The following is a 24,509-nucleotide window of genomic DNA, read 5'->3' on the forward strand; positions in this document are numbered from 1 at the left end:
AAATATTGTTTTATTATTTTGTCACATGGCTGAGAGATTTCAATAACAACAAAAAATGGCGACAATCACGTTGTTCGATGTGGGTCTTGCTGCGTCATTAAAACTATTCACGTAAACACGGGAATGAAACGCGCAAAATGCAAGTAAGTAAGACTAATATCCGTCAGATATTGAACTGCAAGTAAATATGAATAAGAATTTATCATGTTAATTTCGATGCTTGGACTACATAGTATTTGTTTTTACCCAGAGAGGGGTGTGTGCAGGCTGGGCGTTAGCCTGCACAATAGTAAGACTCAATCAACACCAATAGTGTTGCTCTTTGACATGGTCTTGTTAATGAATATCAGAGTTATTATGGCAAGGTATATATGTTAAAAAAAATTAAATGATAAGACGGTCAATTTACAAAGGTTTTTAAATAGCCTCACTCTTGTTGTATTTATAGAAAACAGCAACAAGCTTTCCCGACAACGTGGAGTTGAATATCTGGAACAATTGAAATGTGATGATTGCTTTCAATATTTTTCTTTAGCGTTTTAAACGTTTATTTGATGTTTAGGCTAACTAGTCTGCGCTTCACGATTATTGAAGGGTCCGATACGCTATTATGATAATATACTAAGTAATCTATTGGGAGTTGTATATGCTATTTACATTTTTACAATTACGCAACCAATGTTATGTTTTGCTCGATTTAACTGTTGTCTCAACCTTGCGTAGTAGGTTATTTTTCAAATAAGTGTTGGCAAGTGCTCCTGCAATTCTTTGATATCAAACAGAACCAGCAAATCGAGTTGTTTACATGAAGCGGAGGGAGAAGGAGATAGGGAGGAGCCTCCTCCGGCGGGCTACGCAACTGGACTGCTGGAGAGCCTTCGCGCGCTGAGGGCGGAGCCCCAAGAACCATAACAAGTCCGACGTCAGCTATTTGGTGCCCATAAATTATGCAGTTCAAACAATACTAAGTAAACAGTGGTGACTTCGACCAATTAACAAGGTTTTATTCTTTTGGGCTACATGTATCTGTTGTATAGAAAATGATCTTTCAAAGAGGTTTAGAAAAAGCTGATATGCTACAGTAGTTACACATGTATTGGTAGGTATTACATTCAAATGAGGTGAGAAAGAAACATCTTACTAATGGTAGTAAAATTCCTTTCTAAAATTCTGTAATGCCTGTGTCGAATTCATAGCACATACACAATTCATGATTATATCCTGTGAATAATTACAAAGCTTTGCAGGTTTTGGTAACCTATTAGAGAAACCTATTTACATTACTTCTGCATGCAATTGTGTTCTCATTCTTGTAATGTGATACCATGAAATACATAAATACAGACATGATATTTGGATTTTACGTATTGCCTATGCATGAAGTAAATGCACTTTCTGCAATGTCCAAAGGCACCCCCACCTTCCTGACCCTATACAGTGTCATGTCATTCTAAGTCCCTCTTTTGGCACGATTCCATCTGCAAAAGAACAGTGTGACTGACAATATATTATTGTTGCTCTGGGCTCCAAGTCGTGTATGTGTGTGTGTGTCTGTGTGTGTCTGTGTCTGTGTGCGCGCGTGCGTGCGAGCGTCGTATCATGTGTGAGCCTGGCATCATGAAGACGGATGGCATCTGACCCCTTGGACCACCATGGCTGATGTTGTGCTGTGCTGGAACTCAGACTGACGGGGCTGCTGTCTCTTGGCTCCTTAACATGACATCCAGGCTGCCCTGGTTCAGTTATCACTGTGCTGATGCTGTCCATCTTAAAGGTACAGTACTGTGATAACTGAAGGATGGCTGCCACCTTGACACACCCGACCCACTTTGTGATGATGGATGGAGGGAGATGGTACTGCTGTGCGGTTTGTCATTGATAGCACTGGTGCTCCCAACTTTAAGAAGTTAGGAGAACAACATCAAATTTAGGAGCACCAGAAAATACGAATTTTCAACTTGATTGAGATATAACCTATATTGGGTCTACATGAATTCTAGCTACTGAAGCACATGCTATGCTCTAGAAACGAATATTTAACCCTGTAAAGACAGTTGTTTATTATAAAAAGCTATAAATGGTTATACAAATACCTGTTATTGAAATTACAAAGTTATTTGTAGAATAATAGGTTTCTACATTGTGTAAAAGCACTATTTTCAAATCAGCATACTGCGGTGCAATATCAAATGCACCCCTGCCAATAAAGACTAGGGTGGGTCAATTTGTTTTTTGTAAATTCTAAAATTGAAATAAAAAATAAAGTTGGTTCGGGGAGTATTCTAAGGGTGATTATTAGGATGCATAAACATGATTAGTGCTTTCCCCCCACAATTCTGGCCTTCAAATTGGCATAAATAAGGAGGATAGCTTAGCGGGCGGCAGGTAGCGCATCTGTTAAGGCTGTTGGGCCAGTAACCGAAAGGTCATTAGTTCAAATTCCTGAGCTGACTAGGTGAAAAATCTGTAGATGTCTCCTTGAAAAAGGCACTTATTAAACCTAGTTGCTCTTGGCAAAGAGTGTCTGCTAAATGATAGGTTACTACTGTTGGCCAGAGTCTGAAATATTCTGATTGGAGAGAGAAAGAGGCTTGGTTGAAACCTACTGCCTTTAATAGAAACAGCTCTTCTCTAATTCTCTAGACTACTAGATATTTAAGGTTCATAATATAAACGTTCTCCATTTGAAAAAATATTATTTTCCATATCATTCTTATTCGTGCTTATATTTGAATGTACTATTTTATTTGTTCCAAGTTAGCTCACAGATTTGAGGGTTTGTTAATTAAGATGAGTGAGGAGATATTGTGCGTATCCACGTTCTCCCTACTACAAGCCTTGCTCAACTTGTCACAAACCGCCGTCACAAACCACCGCCTCTAAAGCCCGGGACAAACCAAAAGAGTCATTGGCGGCGGTGTGCCAATCATAACATGAGGATTCTTTACCCACCTGTCCCCCGGGGAAGTTACGCGCCTGACCATTACGCTACCGAATCTAAGTTCGTATTTTTCTCTGGTCCACTCCGAAACAGCATTACAGCGAAGGATAATTACAACAACAATTATTATCTGGGTGATTGTTTACAAGGCAAACATTTTTTTTTAAATCAAGGTTGCACAACAAAATATTTAGGATCATATGCAACCATATGTCTCACATTACAATGTTGTGTCTGATTTTCAATTGTAATACTTTATAATGATTCACATTGCCCAATGAGTGTAGCCTGTGTTTTTCCCATTTTATTTGAATAGAATTGTTATTTTATGTAGAAAGAATGATGTATTACGTAATAAGTTGAAGGGGAACAAACGTATGTTTGTAGCATTTGAATCATTCATGTTTTTAAGAAAATGCAAATAAATCGGAAAGAAACTGATATGTATACATGTTATTTCTAATAGTCATGACGTGTGACCACACACCTCAAATTCGATTTCTATCCGTGGTGGAAAAGTACCAAATTGTCATACTTGGGTAAAAGTAAAGATACCTTAATAGAAAATGACTTAAGTAAAACTGAAAGTTACCGAGTAACATACAGCTTGACTAAAAGTCTAAAAGTATTTGGTTTTAAATATGCTTAAGTGTCAAAAGTAAAAGTATAAATCATTTCAAATTCCTTATATTAAGCAAACCAGACAGCACGATTTTTTTTTATCGATAGCCAGGGGCACACTCCAGCACTCAGACATAATTAACAAACTAAGCATTTGTGTGTAGTGAGTCCGTCAGATCAGAGGCTGTAGGGATGACACGGGATGTTCTCTTGATAAGTGTCTGAATTGGACCATATTCCTATCCTGCTAAGCACTCAACATGTAAGGGTGCTTTTGGGTGTCAGGGAAAATAAATGGAGTAAAAAGTACATTATTTTCTTTAGGAATGTAGTGGATTAAAAGTCAAATTTGTCACAAATATAAATAGTAAAGTATAGAAATAGTACACAGAAATACTGCTTAAGTAGTACTTTAAAGTATATTTTGTTAAGTACTTTACCCCACTGATTTCTACATAACAAATAAATACAAACATAATTGTAAAAGTTATTAATACATTTTTAGTATGATTGAAGAATAGAAATAACATAAGAGTAGAGGTATTAACATAAGACTCCTGTTTGACACGTCTTTAGAATGTTAGACATACAGGAAGTCAATGCGGAAATCCCCTCAGACAGATAACCCAAAGATCACGCCACATCTTTTTCTCTCCCCCTCTCTCTGCCCCCACATTCCCCTTCTCTCATTTCCCCCTCTCTATACTCCCCTCCTTTTCAATGTCTCTGTCCCCTCCCTCACGGTTTGGTTCAACTGGACTGATCGAAGTTGTAAATGGTTTTGAGGGTGGGAAAGGTTTTTGAACCCTAATCACACAATTGGACTGTGGAAGATATGTCAATCAGTGGAACATCAATTCTGGTAATTAATAAAAACGCTGACAGATATAAATGTAAACAAATAACTGTAAATAAAAGTCGACTTCCTATACCCGCTATTGAATTCTGTTTCACATCCCTATTTTTAAACTAAATATCAGCTTTCTCTTCTCGTATTAAATATCAGCTTTCTCTTCTCTTATAGCTGAGAAAGTAGTGGTTAGTTGATGGTGACCTATGGTTTTTGCTTTTCATTTACTACACTGTAAGGACATTCCATTCCCTTCCCTTGCCTTTCTTTCAGTTTACTGGAGACCCTAAGGATATCTGTGAGTCTGGATGTTCCAGATGAAAGGTATAAAATCATTGTTATTCAACACTGCAAAGTCTCATAATGAGTAGCCTTCTTAATAAGCACTTAAGTGAAAGACACTTTTGTAACTATGTTACATATGAATTGTACTATCAATCATACTGTATATGTTGTCAAAATAATCAAAATAGATGCTCACATTTTCACATACTTAGTGGCCTACATACCGGCATACAGTATTTTAAAAGTGAGGTTTTAACTAGTAAGTTTGTAATACATATAGGCCGATTACAGATAGATAGATGTGGCACCTTTTATTGTGTCAGTGACTACAACATTCTTGGGAAATATCTGCCTATGATTTCCGGCAAACTAACTCAGTTGTAACACATCAGATATGGGAGACGGGAAGTCCCTCCACTACTGGCAAACGGATCCTCCCCTCCCTGTCCCATCTTAAAGGACCTGGCTCTCTATTTCCTCCCACCTCACTAGGAGGATGGTCAGTTTCAATTTTACAGTAGCCTCCTTTTTGGACTACAAGACGATACTGTAAATAAGAAATGTTGATCATATGTGGAAATATTGACAATCAGAAACATGATCAGATGGGAAAGAGATGGAGGCCCAGAATGACCATTTACATATTACATTTTCAACAGAAAAAGCCTTTTCTCATCTTTTGAACAGATAAAGCTATGGGTCATGAATTAAATATGTAGGTTATTGATTAACATGGTCAGATACAAACAGGATTGTGACTGTGTTTTCCTTACCAAGGACAATCAATGGATGGAACTTTGACGATATTACCGGAACAGTTAGGAATTGATTTTGTTAACCATTCCATGTGTTGTAAATTAAATATGGAAATGCTTTTAGAGTCAGAGTGTGTTTGCATTGAGGCACCGAGTGCCTGTTAAAGAGGCAAGATACACTATATATACAAAGTATGTGGACACCACTTCAAATTAGTGCATTTGGCTATTTCAGTCACACCCGTTGCTGACAGGTGTATAAAATCGAGTACACCACCATGCAATCTCCATAGACAAACATTGGCAGTAGAATAGCCATCCTGAAGAGCTCAGAGACTTTCAATGTGGCACCATCATAGGATGCCACCTTTCCAACAAGGCAGTTTGTCAACTTTCTGTCCCGCTAGATGTGCCCCGGTCAACTGTAAGTGCTGTTATTGTGAAGTGGAAACCACTAGGTACAACAATGGCTCAGCTGCGAAGTGGCACATAAGCTTACAGAATGGGACCGCCGAGTGCTGAAGCGTCTGTCCTCGGTTGCATAACTCACTACTACTGAGTTCCAAACTGCCTCTGGAAGCAACGTCAGCACAATCATTTTTCGTTGGGAGCTTCATGAAATGGGTTTCCATGGCAGAGCAGCCGCACACAAGGCTAAGCTCACCATGTGCAATGCCAAGCGTCGGCTGGAGTGGTGTAAAGCTCGCCACCGTTGGACTCTGGAGCAGTGGAAACGCATTCTCTGGAGTGATGAATCACGCTTCACCATCTGGCAGTCCGATAGATGAATCTGTGTTTGGCGGATGCCAGGAGAACTCTACCTGCCCGAATGCATTTTGTGTAGTCTTTTATGACATTTATCATTATTTTCTCAAACCCCTTTGTGTGTATTGTAGCCCTTTCCTGCAGTCAAATCACAAGTGGCCTCATGGGTGAAATGTTATGAATGTTTTTAATAATTTCCTAATTACCTCCCATAAAATATAAGGAATGGTTCCATCCCCAATGGCAATACTCTTACACACGCACGCACGCACGCACGCACACACACACACACGCACACACACACGCACACACACTTGTTCTTCTATCCTCATGGGGACCTCAAATGTATTTACATTCAAAATCCTATTTTCCCTGAAACCTAAACTTTACCTTAACCCCTAACACTAATTCTAACCCTAAAAAGTAAGTAAGTAAGTAGTCTTGCACAAGCCTTGGTTTGTGCGAGCCGGAACAGCTCATAGGGCAGGGGACTATCTCCTGTTTCTGTAGCGTGAGGCAGCTTGATGTACAAGTACACCCACTGGACAGGGCGCTAGTCTATCGCAGGGCCTTACCCCAATCTATCTCCTTAATGCTGAGTGCCAAGCAGAGACGCATCAGGTCCCATTTTTACAGTCTTTTGTATGATTTGGACAGGGATCAAACTCACCACCTTCCAATTTCAGGGCGGACACGCTAACCAGAAAGCCCTAAACCAACCCCTAAATGTGTAATAAGCTTTTTCCTCGTGGGGATGTGGGAAATGTCCCCACAAGGGACAGTTTTCTTTGTTTTATTATCCTTGTGGGGATTTTGAGGGATTTCAGGTCCCCACGAGCATAGAATAACAAGACCACACACACACACAGCTGCTGCTGCTACATTACAATGGATGTGAAACCATTCAGTTTACTGTAATGCTGCACCATTCTAGGGTTAACAACATAAAATAGTGTCAGTGGGCTACACAGTATCACTTGACTGAAGGAGCAGTGCACCAATCAGAATGCGTGAAGCTGAGCTTGCAGTCGCCTTATTTTCGGGAAGAGGGACGTTACTTGACAGGAAGGGTTAGAAAGATTATGAATTTGCTCTCGACTAGAAGGGAAAGAAACTCATCGGACAAAACATTTTTCGTTTGGAATATTCACATACCTACGGATTTTGTCAAGATTAAGTCCGACTTTATAGTTTCACAACGGATAATTATATTCTGGATCTATGAACAAAACGATAGGGAAGTAGACTTGGAAAGCTCGCTAGGTGAGTAACGTTAACATATCAAATATGTGATTATTGATATTGAGTAAAATGCCACATATCCAGGCTAGCTATCCGATATCCTATTAACTTTAGCTAGAATCATTATTATTCCGGGGTCTTAGCTGAAAAACAACGTTACGAAGCGGATACAAGCATCAAATATGGTACAAACAAGTTGATGTGAAAACATCCTAGATGGGGTGCCCATGTCAAATTTAACCAGGAAGCGAGTTATCGCGAAAATCCCAAATGGCTGCCAACACAGCTGGTATTTGACTATAAAAACTGTTATGCAGCAGGTAAAAGCATGAAATTTGGTACAAACATCCCTCAGAAGATATGAAAACATCATAGAAGGGGTGCTCATTTCAAAATTAGCCAGAAAGCAGAATTCAAAATGGCTGCCAATGGTAACAGCATGATAATCATATTTAAAACAGCTTATAAACATTTCAATAGAAAAAACCCTGAAATCAAGTAATAATACATCAATGTATTCCTTAAAGCTGCAATATGTAACTTTTTAGTTGACCTGACCAAATTCACATATACATGTTACTTATAGATCTTTCATTATTTTTGAAAGCAAATCTAAGAAGCAGTAGATCTGTTCTTTGTGTGCTATTTCTATGCTTTCGGTTTTGTACACCAGCTGAAAATACAATATTGTGGTTATGGAAAATATATTTCACAGGGGTTTAGATGGTACAATGATTGTTTACACCAGCGTTTCCCAAACTCAGTCCTCGGGACCCCAAGCAGTGCACATTTAGTTTTTTTGCCCTAACACTACACAGCGGATTCAAATGATCAAAGCTTGATGATTAGTTGATTATTTAAATCAGCTGTGTAGTGCTAGGGTAAAAACCAAAACGTGCACTCCTTGGGGTACCGAGTATAGAGTTCTGGAAACCCTGATCTACACTATACTTTCTTGTTTTGTCAAAAACTGAAATTAGGCGAACTATTAGAATTCTTGTAGCTATTTCTGCATAGTGAACCTTTTAAAATTCTGATTAGTGAAGAAAATAAAAGACTTAGGGCTAGGGATGTTAACCGTTAGTCGGTTAGCCACCGGAAAAATAATAATTTGACCGGTCATGCTTATCAGTTTGTAGGTTCATTTGCATAAATTTGTGGAATTAATTTGGTGTCAGAATTTTACAAATCTCGTCAGTCGTGAAACAGGTACAGTGTCTTGGTCGACCGGAATTATTATTTTACAGAAAATAGTAATGTGAAGTGAGTATATAGAGTTAGTTGAGTTAAGAAAGCTACTTTCTAATGGCTGTCTCTAGTCAGAGTGAGCCTCGAGCAAGCCAGAGGGGAGACTCGTTGCTATGCAACTCAGACACAGTCTGTGTGGAGCAGTGCGAGAGAGAAGAGCAGCACAAACGGTTTCACAGCATTTCTCTCCTGTTCTACTGGTTTTCATATCAACTTTCTTTCGTTGTCCAGAAGCCCAAGGCACAATCCTAGTCATATTAACAACCATCCTAGTTGTTGCAGATCTACGTTTTCCCTCTTTCTAAACTTCTAATTGAGATGTTAATCTGTCATATGAAACGGCTCGCATCAGGTGTGTCTTTTAGAACAGGGTTTTCCCACAAATTGCAATTTGGCAAATGTAAAATTAGGAAACTCTTTTTGAAGTTTTTAAAATACATTTGAAGCTACTTTTTAAGTAAATACCTGCAGTCAACTTGTGCAATATGTTAGGAGATAAAGAAGATCGCATTCTTGATTTCATTATTAAGCTTACCGGTAGTACCCAGTCACATGGTGTTTGTTTACAAGCACACAACGACCAGAGAGACCAGAGCCTTTTGAGACCGTACCAGTTGTCAACAGTGAAGAGGCGACTCCGGGATGCTGGCCTTCTAGGCAGAGTTCCTCTGTCCAGTGTCCATGTTCTTTTGCCCAACTTAATCTTTTCTTTATTGGCCAGTCTGAAATATAGCTTTTTCTTTGCAACTCTGCCTAGAAGGCCAGCATCCCGGAGTCGCCTCTTCACTGTTGACGTTGAGACTGGTGTTTTGCGGGTGCTATTTAATGAAGCTCCCAGTTGAGGACTTATGAGGCGTCTTTCTCAAACTAGACACTCTAATGTACTTGTCCTCTTACTCAGTTGTGCACCGGGGCCTCCCACTCCTTCTATTCTGGTTAGAGAAAGTTTGCGCTGTTCTGTGAAGGTACACAGTAGTACACAGCGTTGTACGAGTCTTCAGTTTCTTGGCAATTTCTCGCATGGAATAGCCTTCAATTCTCAGAACAGGAATAGACTGACGAGTTTCAGAAGAAAGTCCATTGTTTCTGGCCATTTTGAGCCTGTAATCGAACCCACAAATGCTAATGCTCCAGATACTCAACTAGTCTGAAGAAGGCCAGTTTTATTGCTTCTTTGATCAGTACAACAGTTTTCAGCTGTGCTAACATAATTGCAGAAGGTTTTTCTAATGATCAATTAGCCTTTTAAAATGATAAACTTGTATTAGCTAACACAACATGCCATTGGAACACAGGAGTGATGGTTGGAGATAATGGGCCTCTGTACGCCTATGTAGATATTCCATTAAAAATCAGCTGTTTCCAGCTGCAATAGTCATTTACAACATTAACGATGTCTACACTGTATTTCTGATCAATTTGATGTTATTTTAATGGACAAAAAAGGTGCTTTTCTTTCAAAAACAAGGACATTTCTAAGTGACCCCAATCTTTTGAACGGTAGTGTAAGTTTAGACAGCAGATGTGTGGATTGATTTGCTTAACTTTTTGGACATTGGGTAAGACACAAGCTTATAGGGCATAGCCTAACTGTCCAGGCATTGTAATGTTATGTAGCTGTTAAAATCAAATAAAATTGTGTTTGTCACATGCTTCGTAAACAACAGATGTAGAGTAATAGTGAAATGCTTACTTAGGGGCCCTTACCAACAATGGAGAGAGAAAAATAATTGAAAAAAAATATCACGAGGTATAAATATACAATGAGTAACGATAACTTGGCTATATACACAGGGTACCAGTACTGAGTCAATAAGCAGGGGTACAAGGTTATTCAGGTAGATACAGTTGAAGTCGGAAGTTTACATACACCGTAGCAAAATACATTTAAACTCAGTTTTTCACAATTCCTAACATTTAATCCTATTAAAAAATACTACTCGTACTATTGTTTGTACAGATGAACGTGGTACCTTCAGGCGTTTAGAAATTGTTCCCAAGGATGAACCAGACTTGTGGAGGTCTACAATTTTTTTGCTTAGGTCTTGACTGATTTATGTATGTAAACTTCCGACTTCAACTGTATGTACATATACTGTGCCTTCAGAAAGTATTCATTATTACAGCATTTTCTTCCCCATGTACACAGAATACCCCATAATGACGAAGTCAAAACATGTTTTTAGAAATGTTTGCATTTTTATTGACTTTGAAATAAAGATATATAATTTACTTAAGTATTCACACCCCTGAGTCAATACTTTGGAAGACCACCTTTGGGGTCGATTACAGCTTTGACTCATCATGGGTATGTCTGTATAAGCTTTGCACATCTGGAACTGGGGATTTTCTCCCAGTCTTCCTTGCAGATTTTCTCATGCTCTGTTAAGGTAGTTGGGGAGCGGCGGTGACCAGCAATCTTCAAGTCTTTCCATAGATTTTCAATGGGATTCAAGTGTGGGTCACTCAAGGACTTTCACATTCTTGTTCTGAATAATACCAGCGTTGGTTTGGCTGTATGCTTTGGGTCATTGTCTGGTTGGAACGTAAATCTTTGCCCCCAGTCTTAGGTTATTTGCATTCTGAAGCAGGTTCTCATCAAGGATTTGCCTGTATTTGCCTCCATTCATTGGTCCCTGCTGCTGAAAAGCATCCCCACAGCATGATGCTGCTACCACTATGCTTCACGGTAGGGATGGTGTTAGACAGGTCATGACGTGTCATTCTCCAGACATAGCACTTTGCAGTCAGGCCAAAGTTCAGTTTATGTGTCATCAGACCACAATCTTTTGCCTTATGCGCTGTCTTTCACATGCCTTTTTTGCAAACTCCAGGTGTGCTGCCATGTGCCTTTTTCTCAGGAGTGGCTTCCATTTGGTCACTCTCCCATAAAGCCCAGATTGGTGAAGTGCTGTAGAGACTGTTGTCCTTCTGGTAGGTTCTCCCATTTCAGCCAATGAACTCTATAGTTCTGTCAGAGTGGTCATTGGGAAAGGGAGATTCAACTGAAATGTGTCTTTCGCATTTAACCCAACCCCTCTGAATCAGAGCGGTGCGTGGGGCTGCCTTAATGGAACATCCACGTCTTCGGCAGTGGGTTAACTGCCTTGCTCAGGGGCAGAACAACAGATTTCTACCTTGTCAGCTCGAGGATTCGATCCAGCAACCTTTCAGTTACTGGCCCAACGCTCTAATCACTAGGCTACCAGCCGCCCCATTGAGTTCTTGGTCACCTCTCGGACCAAGGTCCTTCTTGCCCGGTTGCTCAATTTGGTCGGACTGCCAGCTCTAAGCTCTTGGAAACGTTCAACACTCTAGAAATTGTTTTATACCCTTCCCCAGATACAGTACATGCCTCATCACAATTATATCTTGGAGATCTTTGGACAGTTCCTTGGACTTCATGGTATAGTTTCTGCTCTGAAATGCACTGTCAACTGTGGGACCTTATATACACAGATTCTTTCTAAATCATGTCCAAATAATTTAATTAGCCACAGGTGGACTCCAATCAAGGATGATCAAAGAAAAGTGGATGCACCTGAGCTCCATCTGGAGTGTCATAACAATGGGGTTTGAATACTTATGTAAATAAGATATTTCTGTATTTTACTTGCAATAAATTTGCAAACATTTCTAAGAACATGTTTTCACTTTGTCATTACGGGGTATTGTGTGTAGATGGGGGAGATTTTTTTTTTCAGTCTGTAACACAGCAAATTGTGGAATAAGTTGAGGGGTATGAATACTTTATGAAGACATTACATACTGTCACTGTGGGGATGACGTCGTAGTTGCGCTTGACTTTTTCCACATTTTGTTGTGTTGTAGCCTGAGATTTTGTCACTGGCCAACGCACAATACCCGAATAATGTCAACGTGGAATTGTGGTTTTAGAAATGTTTACAAAATAATTAAACATTAAAAGCTGAAATGTCTTGATTCAAAATGTATTCAACCCCCTTGTTATGGCAAGCCTAAATAAGTTCAGGAGTAAAGCTCTGCTTAACAAGTCACATAATAAATTGCATGGACTCGCTCTGTGTACAATAAGTGTTTAACATGATTTTTTATTGACTACGTCATCTTTGTACCCTACACATACAATTATCTGTAAGGTCCCTCAGTCGAGCAGTGAATTTCAAACACAGATTCAACTACAACTATCAGGGAGGTTTTCCAATGCCTTGCAAAGAAGGACACCTGGCCTCCTGAATCGCTCAGCGGTCTAAGGCACTGCATCGCAGTGCTAGAGGCGTCACTACAGATTCGGGTTAGCTGCCGGGCTGTGTCCCAGCCGGCCGCAACCAGGAGACACATGAGGCGGCGCACAATTAGTCCGGATTAGGGGAGGGTTTGGCCGGCTGGGATGTCCTTGTCCCATCGCGTTCTAGCAACTCCTTGTGGCGGCCAGGCGCATGCACGCTGACTTCGGTCGCCAGCTGTACGATGTTTCCTCCGACACATTGGTGTGGCTGGCTTCAGGGTTAAGCGGGCAGTGTCAAGAAGCAGTACGGCTTGGCTGGGTTGTATTTTGGAGGACGCATAGCTCACGACTTTCGCCTCTCCCGAGTCCTTATGGGAGTTGCAGCGATGGGACAAGACTGTAACTACCAATTGGGGAGAAAAAGGGGTAAAAAATGTTTTTCAAATAAAGAGGGACACCTATTGGTAGATGAGTAAATTAAACAAGCACACATTGAATATCCCTTTGATAATGGCAAAGTTATTTATTACATTTTGGATGGTGTGTCAATCCACAAAGTCACTACAAAGATACAGGTGTCCTTCCTAACTTAGTTGCCAGAGAAGAAGGAAACTTCTCAGGGATTTCAACATGAGGCCAATGGTGACTTTAAAACAGTTACAGAGTTTAATGGCTGTGATAGGAGAAAATTGAGGATAGATCAACAACTTGTAGTTAATCCATAATACTAACCTAAATGACAGGGTGAAAAGTAAGCCTGTACAGAATAAAAATATTCAATAATATGCATCCTGTTTGCAAAAAGGTACTAAAATAAAACTGCAAAGAAATTAACTTTATGTCCTGAATACAAAGCGTTATGTTATGGGCAAATCCAACACAACACACTGAGTACCACTCTTCACATTTTCGGGCATGGAGGGGGCTGCATCCTGTTATGGGTATGCTTGTCATCAAGGGAGTCCCCCATATTTTTTTAAAATAAAGCTAAGCACAGGCAAAATCCTAGAGGAAAACCTGGTTCAGTCTGCTTTCCAAGAGACACCGGGAGAGAAATGCACCTTTCAGCAGTACAATAATCTGAAACACGAGGCCAAATATACACTGGAGTTGCTTACCAAGACGACATTGAATTTGGCTTGAAAATCTATGGCAAGACTTGAGAATGGCTGTCAAGCAATGATCAACAACCAACTTGACAAAGCTTGAAGAATTTGAAAAAGAATCATGTGCAAATATTGTACAATCCAACTGTGCTAAGCTCTAAGAGACTAACCAGAAAGACTCACAGCTGTAATCACTGCCAAATGTGATTCTAACATGTATTGACTCAGGGGTGTGAATTCTTAAGGAAATGAAATATTTCTGTATTTAATTTTCAATAAATGTTTCATCCATTTTGAATACAGGCTGTAACACAACAAAATGTGGAATAAGTCTAGGGGTATGAATACTTTCTGAAGACACTGTACATATGGTCAGTGTGGGGACGACGTCGTCAATGCACTTAATGAAGCCGGTGTTACTACTTTTGTAAAATCTTTGCATTGTTGGGAAAGGGCTCATAAGTAAGCATTTCACAGTAAAGTCTACATCTGTTGTATTCAGCACATAACATGTATTTTTATTTGATGTGGTAAACTCCTCAATGTTATCGGGTGAATCACGGAACATATTCCAGTCTGTGCTAGCGAAACAGTTCGGTAGCTTAGCACCCGCTTCATTTGTCCACTTCCGTCAAAGATTTTTATAACTAAACCAAGATAGACCACAGCCAGTCGTTTCCAATGTGAACAAATTAGTTATAGTGGGCAGAACAAGCAAGGAGGAGGGAAGAGACCAGCACGAGCTAGCGAGATTCTATTTGCCCGGTCGAACCCTGCATTTGCATATGTCCATAGGGAACGCCTACTCTGTGAAATGCGAGTGTGTAATAGCTACATTTGCCTTTGCACTCCTTAACAAAACTTTTTTTTTTAACAATGGCAAAGGGTAAAGTCCACAAAACTTAATGCACTTTGTTCAATTCTTGTTTGGGGAACCGAAAACTGAGATCAAATGTTTCATCCATGAGAAAATGTGCAGTTTCGGACAAAATCCATTTCCCTACGGCCACTGGGCTTCCTCTCACTACCATATTGGGTAGTGAGTGGCATCCGCTTGGCGTTACTTCACATTTATACATATGAAATATCAGTCTTAATGTTCTAGCTGTGCTTTCGTATTGAGCTGGTACATCCTGTTTTTGCTTGTAAGCAGAAATCAGAAGGATAGAGTTAAGGCCAGATTTGCCAAATGGAGTGTGAGCCTTGTATGTGTGGAGTAAAGTGATCTAGAATTTTGTTGCCTCTAGTTGGACAGATGACGTGCTTGTAAGAATGAAGTAAAACGGATTTAAGTTTCCCTGCATAAAAATCACCGGCCACGAAAAAACGTCCACTCCAGACTGATCCCTGTGAAGAGCAAATTCAGCAACTCTTGGAAGGCAGTGGAAGTTGATCAAATGCTTCTTTATTGATGCTCTCCCAAGAGTTGCAGAATTTCCTCTTCACTTCAGCTTGCTCCTCCATTCATGCACCTTGGTTGGAGAGTGAGGTAGCAGGGCTGGGATCTGCCAGGGAACTCATCATACCATATTATCACGATACTTAGGTGCCAATACGATATGTTTTGCAATTTTCACAATTCTATATGTATTGCGATTCGATATTGCAATTTGATCTTTCAAACATATTGCTTACTATGTCTGCTGCAGAGAGACGAGGGAAAAAAGTGCTGAAAACAACATGTTGGCTCACTATTGATTGTGTTACAATGTTTGAGTCACTCAGATAGCATAAGAACACGACATAAGCCATGGCAAATATTCTCTCAGCCTCATGGCAAGATGTGCAGAATTGCAGAAAAGTAGCTTTAAAACAGCAAACTGTTGTCTCGGTGGCCAAAGAGGAGGGCCTCTAAAAGCTTTGGCGCCGTTGGCCACGACTGCTAAATTTGCCACCGCTGCTGAAAAAAATCCTAGGGAAAACGCTGTCATATGACTCATCCAAAATGTCATCATGTGTTGAAGGATAGTACAGTAATAGATTGTAGCCTAGCCTACCTCTGAGGTGTCTTTTTTATGCCATTGTAACGTACAGTAGTTCAGTTGTAGCTGATGCAGAATGTCGGCCTAGGTCTACATTGTTTGGATGTGAAGGATGACCTCATGACAACCATTTGAAGGCTACATGCCTTTAAAATACAGTACAGAATGTGGACTATAAAATACAGAATGTGTATTGGCTAACGTAGCATTTGGCGTTACCACTTTGCCCAGCAACTATTGTGCCGTCTTCAGCCACCCTTGATGAACTGCAGGCATCGGTTCATCACAGCGATCCATCTTTTCCGCTGCTGCTGCGCTGTTAACCGTTTCTCAGCACTGTAGACTAATGAATACACCGTGTGTGTGGTGCAGGGTTCTCACAGGCTGATAAGACTTCAGCAGGACCTGAGGACACTTTGGCCCTGACAGTGTGCGTTTGTGATTCATGTAGGCCTACGTGTGTGTGATCCTGCTGATCCCAGCAGCAGTCAGTAGATCAGAGCTCTGTTAGGCTGATTAGGGGTGTTATGAAACAAACTGTCCTAGCCACTGGGGATGCCACCTGTGCCGCTGTAGAGGAAGGGTGCTGGGAGAACTGCTGGGAGAACTCCTGGGATGATCTGCATGCAGAGGAAGAACTGCCTCACCTCCCTCCAGAGGAGTGTTTGCTTTGGTGAGATCATCTCAGTAGGCGTGTGTGTGTGTGTGTGTGTGTGTGTGTGTGTGTGTGTGTGTGTGTGTGTGTGTGTGTGTGTGTGTCGTGAATTACATTGCCTGAGTAGGTGTGTGTTGTGGGTAGCCAATGTTAGACCGTGAGTCATCAGGGTATGTTGGACTCCGTACCACTGCTACAGTGAGCTCACCTCTGGATCAATACATTGCACACCACCGACACACATACACACTCCCTCTGTTTTGCCTTTGATGTATTGACCTCTCCATCCCTCTGCCTCTACCTTCAGAGTCTGGATGCCAAGTCCGGGGGTGATGGAGCTGGGTAGGCAACTGTGTGGGAAGATGAGGAGGTCGAGGAGAGCCGAGGGCCCCGTCACTGTGCCCATGAGGGGTCTGGAAATCCATTTTTACCTGCCAGATATTCCGCAGCTGGGACTCCTCAAAGACAGCTTCACCGCTGAGGAACTGTGTGTCAAGGCCGCCAAAATATGCTGTGAGTACTCACCTCCTGCCAAGTGTGTGTGTGTGTGTGTGTGTGTGTGTGTGTGTGTGTGTGTGTGTGTGTGTGTGTGTGTGTGTGTGTGTGTGTGTGTGTGTGTGTGTGTGTGTGTGTGTGTGTGTGTGTGTGTGTGTGTGTGTGTTTGAGCGTGTGTGTTTGAGCGTGTGTGTGTATTGTTTGGCATGACTGCAAGTGTGTGTTGCATGCCTAACTGTGTCCATCCCTGTAGGTGTGTGTTAGAGGTCGACCGATTTATGATTTTTCAATGCCGATACCGATTTATTGGAGGACCAAAAAAAGCCGATACCGATTAATCGGCCGTTTTTTAAAATATATTAATTAATTTATTTGTAATAATGACAATTACAACAATACTGAATGAACACTTTTATTTTAACTTAATATAATACATCAATCAAATCAATTTAGCCTCAAATAAATAATGAAACATGTTCAATTTGGTTTAAATAATGCAAAAACAAAGTGTTGGAGAAGAAAGTAAAAGTGCAATATGTGCCATGTAAAAAAGCTAACGTTTAAGTTCCTTGCTCAGAACATGAGAACATATGAAAGCTGATGGTTCCTTTTAACATGAGTCTTCAATATTCCCAGGTAAGAAGTTTTAGGTTGTAGTTATTATAGGAATTATAGGACTATTTCTCTCTATACTATTTGTATTTCATATACCTTTGACTATTGGATGTTCTTATAGGCACTTTAGTATTGCCAGTGTAACAGTATAGCTTCCGTCCCTCTCCTCGCCCCTGCCTGGGCTCGAACCAGGAACACATCGACAACAGCCACCCTCGAAGCATCATTACCCATTGCTCCACAAAAGCCGCGGCCCTTGCGGAGCAAGGGGAACAACTACTCCAAGTCTCAGAGCGAGTGACGTCACCTATTGAAACGCTATTAGCGCGCACCCTGCTAACTAGCTAGCCATTTCACATCGGTTACACCAGCCTAATCTCGATAGTTGATAGGCTTGACATCATAAACAGCTCAATGCTTGAAGCATTGCGAAGAGCTGCTGGCAAAACGCACAAAAGTGCTGTCTGAATGAATGCGTACGAGCCTGCTGGTGCCTACCATCGCTCAGTCAGACTGCTCTATCAAATATCAAATCATATACTTAATTATAACATAATAACACACAGAAATACGAGCCTTTGGTCATTAATATGGTCGAATCCGGAAACTATCATTTCGAAAACAAAACGTTTATTCTTTCAGTGAAATACGGAACCGTTCCGAATTTTATCTAACGGGTGGCATCCATAAGTTTAAATATTCCTGATACATTGCACAACCTTCAATGTTATGTCATAATTACGTAAAATTCTGGCAAATTAGTTTGCAACGAGCCAGGCTGCCCAAACTGTTGCATATACCCTGACTCTGCGTGCAATGAACGCAAGAGAATTTGTAAGTCGCTCTGGATAAGAGCGTCTGCTAAATGACTTAAATGTAAATGTAAGTGACACAATTTCACCTGGTTAATATTGCCTGCTAACCTGGATTTCTTTTAGCTAAATATGCAGGTTTAAAAATATATACTTCTCTGTATTGATTTTAAGAAAGGTATTGATGTTTATGGTTAGGTACAGTCGTGCAACGATTGTGCTCTTTTTGCAAATGCACTTTTGTTAAATCATCCCCCGTTTGGCGAAGATGGCTGTCTTTGTTCACACAGTTCGCAACGAGCCAGGCGGCCCAAACTGATGCATATACCCTGACTCTGTTGCAAGAGAAGTGACACAATTTCCCTAGTTAAAATAAATTCATGTTAGCAGGCAATATTAACTAAATATGCAGGTTTAGAAATATATACTTGTGTATTGATTTTAAGAAAAGCATTGATGTTTATGGTTAGGTACACATTGGAGTAACGACAGTCCTTTTTCACGAATGCGCACCGCATCGATTATATGCAACGCAGGACACGCTAGATAAACTAGTAATATCATCAACCATGTGTAGTTAACTAGTGCTTATGATTGATTGATTGATTGTTTTTTATAAGATAGGTTTAATGCTAGCTAGCAACTTACCTTGGCTTCTTACTGCATTCATGTAACAAGTAGGCTCCTTGTGGAGTGCAATGTAATGCAGGTGGGTAGAGCGTTGGACTAGTTAACCGTAAGGTTGCAAGATTGAATCCCCGAGCTGACAAGGTAAAAATCTGTCTTTCTGCCCCTGAACAAGGCAGTTAACCCACCGTTCCTAGGCAGCCATTGAAAATAAGAATGTGTTCTTAACTTCTTACGGATATGACAACAGCCAGTGAAAGTGCAGGGCGCCAAATTCAAAACAACAGAAATCCCATAATTAAATTCCTAAAACATACGAGTATTTCACACCATTTTAAAGATACACTTCTTGTTAATCCCACCCCAGTGTCCGATTTCAAATAGGCTTTACAGCGAAAGCACCACAAACGATTATGTTAGGTTAGAGCCAAGTCACAGAAAAACACAGCCATTTTTCCAGCCAAAGAGAGTAGTCACAAAAATCAGAAATAGAATTAACTTCTCTGCGCTACGGATCCCTTTTACGGGATCACTTTCCTAAACCACCGCTAGAATTACAGGGCGCCAAATGCAAAAATATTACTAAAAATATTTATAATCATGAAATCATCAGTGAAATATACCAAGACACAGCTTAGCTTGTTGTTAATCCACCTATCGTGTCAGATTTTGAAAATATATTTTACAGCGAAAGAAATCCAAGCTTTTGTGAGTGTAGCTTTCAATGCTACAACAGCTAGCCCCAAATTAGCATGGTCACGAAAGTCAGAAAAGCAATAAAATGAATCGCTTACCTTAGATAATCTTCGGATGTTTGCACTCACGAGACTCCCAGTTACACAATAAATGTTATTTTTGTTCGATAAATATTACTTTTATAACAAAAAAACGCCATTTGGGTTGCGCGTTATGTTGAGAAAACTACAGCCTCGTTCAGGTCCTGAAAGGAAGATGAAAATTTCCAAACGTATCAGATTAAAAAATATTACAAAAAATATTTATAATCATGCAATCACAAGTGAAATATACCAAAACACAGCTTAGCTTGTTGTTAATCCACCTATCGTGTCAGATTTTGAAAATATACTTTACAGCGAAAGAAATCCAAGCTTTTGTGAGTGTAGCTTTCAATGCTACAACAGCTAGCCTTATATTAGCTTGGTTAGCTTGGTCACGAAAGTCAGAAAAGCAATAAAATGAATCGCTTACCTTTGATAATCTTCAGATGTTTCCACTCACGAGACTCCCAGTTACACAACAAATGTTCTTTTTGTTCGATAAATATTACTTTTATCACAAAAAAACGCCATTTGGGTTGCGCATTATGTTGAGAACCAAAGCCGTGTTCCGTTCGACAAATTCCAAAAAGTATCCGTAATGGTCGTAGAAACATGTCAAATGTTTTTTATAATCAATCCTCAGGTTGTTTTTAACAAACATAATCGATAATATTACAATCGGACCATAACCTATTCATTCAGAGACGAAAGGAAAATGGGGAGCCCCTCTCTCGCGCACAGGAAACATTCAGAGGACACCTGACTACTTATGAAACATCTCGCTCATATTTCAAAATAAAAGCCTGAAACTATGTCTAAAGCCTGGTCACAGCCCGAGGAAGCCATTGGAAAAGGAATCTGGTTGATACCCCTTTAAATGGAAGAAAGACGGTCAAGGAAACACTTAATTTTAATTTTTTTATTTTTTGAATATCACTTCCGGGTTATATGGGTGTCAAATCCAAGATGGCGTAGCAGTCGGACGTGTGTTTGTCTTGTCTTGTCCCGTGTAAATAGTCCTCGTATTTTTCGTATACATTTCGTATATATTTTAATTTCACTTTCCATCTAGGAACTGAATATACATTCCTACATTCCGCCTCACCCAATGTGGTACGGACCTGCTATTTTTTATACTTTAGAACCGTAACCCCAATCAGAAGCTAGCCAGATAACTAGCTACTAGCTAGTAGTCAGTTAGCCACTGCTGCGGTCTTCACCCTTAACTCGGACACAGCCAGCTTCAGCTCGGGCCAATACCTGCCAGTCTGCAAGCGCGATATCAACCCAGAGCATATAGGACTGCTTTTTCTCTACCACATCACCGGATTCCTGACGCAAGCTCTGGACAATTACACCGTATCATCACAGCTAGCTAGCTGCAACCGAGTGGCTACTACTGGCTAACACCTCTGTCCCGAAGCAAGCACCAGTTAGCCTTGAGCTAGCCTCGAGCTAGGCCCATCTGCCGGCTAGCCGAAGAGGTCTACCAGCGAATTCTTGGGCTACAATACCTCTTTTGCCAATTGGACTGGACCTTTTTTTTGCCGACACAGAGCCCTGCCAATCCATCACAACTGGTCTAAATCAGCTACAAGCTAATTTAGCCATTTTTTGCCGCTGCTAGCAGCTTTTACCTTCTGCACAGACACCAGCCCTGTTATTAGCCTGGATATTACTCACCAATTTACCAGCATCGGACTGTCTCTCGACAACAACGCCGGATTCCTGCCGTAATCCCTGAGCCACTACTTCTGATCCTCACAGCTAGCTTGCAGCTAGCGCAGCTAGCGCCACTGCCACGAAGCTAGCACCAGTTAGCAAACACAATTCTACAATTCACAACCTCTCTTTCGCCATCGCCATCCGGCTTGGATTCTCTGTCGACACGACCACGTCTGAGCAGACCCCCTCCGTCTGAGCAGACCACCCCCCGGGCTACTAACTTTAAACGCCGCGTGCTAGCTTAGTGGAGGCCTCCCTGCTCCATCTACGGCTGCCCCCTGGACACTATGATCACTTGGCTACATAGCTGATGCCTGCTTGACTGTCCATTAATTCACGGTACTCCATTCTGTTTATTTGTGTTTTATCTGTCGGCTCTGTGCTTTAACTCAGGATCTGTGTGTAGTTAATCCGACCCTCTCTGCCTAGTCGTCGCCATTTTTACCTGTTGTTGCTGTGTTAGACTAGCACCCTGTTATTGCTGCTGTTATCTTACCTGTTGTTTTAGCTAGCTCTCCCAATCAAGACCTGCAATCACTTTATGCCTTATTGTATGTCTCTCTCAAATATCAATATGCCTTGCATACTGTTGTTCAGGCTAGTTATCATTATCATTGTTTTGGTTTGCAATGGACCCCGTAGTTCCACTCTCCGTACCTCTGATACCTCCTTTGTCCCACCCCTCACACATGCGGTGACCTCACCCATTGAGACCAGCATGTCCAGAGATACAACCTCTCTTATCATCACCCAGTGCCTGGGCTTGCCTCCGCTGTACCCGTGCCCCACCATACCCCTGTCTGCACATTATGCCCAGAATCTATTCTACCACGCCCATAAATCTGCTCCTTTTATTCTTTGTCCCCAACGCTCTAGGCGACCAGTTTTGATAGCCTTTAGCCGCACCCTCATCCTACTACTCCTCTGTTCCTCGGGTGATGTGGAGGTAAACCCAGGCCCTGCATGTCCCCAGTCACCCTCATTTGTTGACTTCTGTGATCGAAAAAGCCTTGGCCTCATGCATGTCAACATCAGAAGCCTCCTCCCTAAGTTTGCCTTACTCACCGCTTTAGCACACTCTGCCAACCCTGATGTCCTTGCCGTGTCCGAATCCTGGCTTAGGAAGGCCACCAAAAATTCTGGTATTTCCATACCCAACTATAACACTTTCCGTCAAGATAGAACTGCCAAAGGGGGAGGAGTTGCAATCTACTGCAGAGATAGCCTGCAAAGTTCTGTCATACTTTCCAGGTCTATGCCCAAACAGTTCGAACTTCTAATTTTAAAAATTAATCTCTCCAGAAATAAGTCTCTCACTGTTGCCGCCTGCTACCGACCCCCCTCAGCTCCCAGCTGTGCCCTGGACACCATCTGTGAATTGATCGCTCCCCATCTAGCTTCAGAGTTTGTTCTGTTAGGTGACCTAAACTGGGATATGCTTAACACCCCGGCAGTCCTACAATCCAAGCTTGATGCCCTCAATCTCACACAAATCATCAAGGAACCCACCAGGTACAACCCTAAATCCGTAAACATGGGCACCCTAATAGACATTATCCTGACCAACCTGCCCTCCAAATACACCTCTGCTGTCTTCAATCAAGATCTCAGCGATCACTGCCTCATTGCCTGTATCCGCCACGGGTCCGCGGTCAAACGACCACCCCTCATCACTGTCAAACGCTCCCTAAAACACTTCTGCGAGCAGGCCTTTCTAATCGACCTGGCCCGGGTACCCTGGAAGGATATTGACCTCATCCCGTCAGTTGAGGATGCCTGGTCATTCTTTAAAAGTTACTTCCTCACCATATTAGACAAGCATGCTCCGTTCAAAAAATGCAGAACCAAGAACAGATATAGCCCTTGGTTCACTCCAGACCTGACTGCCCTCGACCAGCACAAAAACATCCTGTGGCGAACTGCAATAGCATCGAAGAGCCCCCGCGATATGCAACTGTTCAGGGAAGTCAGGAACCAATACACGCAGTCAGTCAGGAAAGCAAAGGCCAGCTTTTTCAAGCAGAAATTTGCATCCTGTAGCTCTAACTCCAAAAAGTTCTGGGATACTGTAAAGTCCATGGAAAACAAGAGCACCTCCTCCCAGCTGCCCACTGCACTGAGGCTAGGTAACACGGTCACCACTGATAAGTCCGTGATAATCGAAAACTTCAACAAACATTTCTCAATGGCTGGCCATGCCTTCCTCCTGGCGACTCCAACCTTGGCCAACAGCCCCGCCCCCCCCGCTGCTACTCGCCCAAGCCTCCCCAGCTTCTCCTTTACCCATATCCAGATAGCAGATGTTCTGAAAGAGCTGGAAAACCTGGACCCATACAAATCAGCTGGGCTTGACAATCTGGACCCCCTATTTCTGAAACTGTCCGCCGCCATTGTCGCACCCCCTATTACCAGCCTGTTCAACCTCTCCTTCGTATCATCTGAGATCCCCAAGGATTGGAAAGCTGCCGCGGTCATCCCCCTCTTCAAAGGGGGAGACACCCTGGACCCAAACTGTTACAGACCTATATCCATCCTGCCCTGCCTATCTAAGGTCTTCGAAAGCCAAGTCAACAAACAGATCACTGACCATCTCGAATCCCACCGTACCTTCTCCGCTGTGCAATCCGGTTTCCGAGCCGGTCACGGGTGCACCTCAGCCACGCTCAAGGTACTAAACGATATCATAACCGCCATCGATAAAAGACATTACTGTGCAGCCGTCTTCATCGACCTGGCCAAGGCTTTCGACTCTGTCAATCACCATATTCTTATCGGCAGACTCAGTAGCCTCGGTTTTTC

The 24,509-nt window shown here is 41.6% G+C and overlaps 1 protein-coding gene across 3 annotated transcripts in view; it reads left to right on the top strand.

The window, feature by feature from the left end:
- The first annotated feature begins 14 nt into the window (after window positions 1-14).
- LOC139577550 (tyrosine-protein kinase JAK1-like) overlaps window positions 15-24,509 on the top strand; it is an 81,826-nt gene continuing 57,331 nt past the window's right edge. Inside the window, exons 1-3 of one of the 3 annotated variants that reach the window (XM_071404602.1) lie at window positions 15-143; window positions 4,686-4,736; window positions 16,965-17,170. In XM_071404602.1, the coding sequence (XP_071260703.1) occupies window positions 124-143; window positions 4,686-4,736; window positions 16,965-17,170 (277 nt within the window). In that variant the 5' untranslated portion in view covers window positions 15-123. Of the gene's footprint in view, window positions 144-4,685; window positions 4,737-7,261; window positions 7,481-16,535; window positions 16,676-16,964; window positions 17,171-24,509 lie in introns of those variants that run through there. The other 2 variants (XM_071404603.1, XM_071404604.1) reach the window with 2 other exon arrangements.

The sequence above is a fragment of the Salvelinus alpinus genome, chromosome 6, assembly GCF_045679555.1.
Source record: "Salvelinus alpinus chromosome 6, SLU_Salpinus.1, whole genome shotgun sequence".
Lineage (NCBI taxonomy): Eukaryota > Metazoa > Chordata > Actinopteri > Salmoniformes > Salmonidae > Salvelinus > Salvelinus alpinus.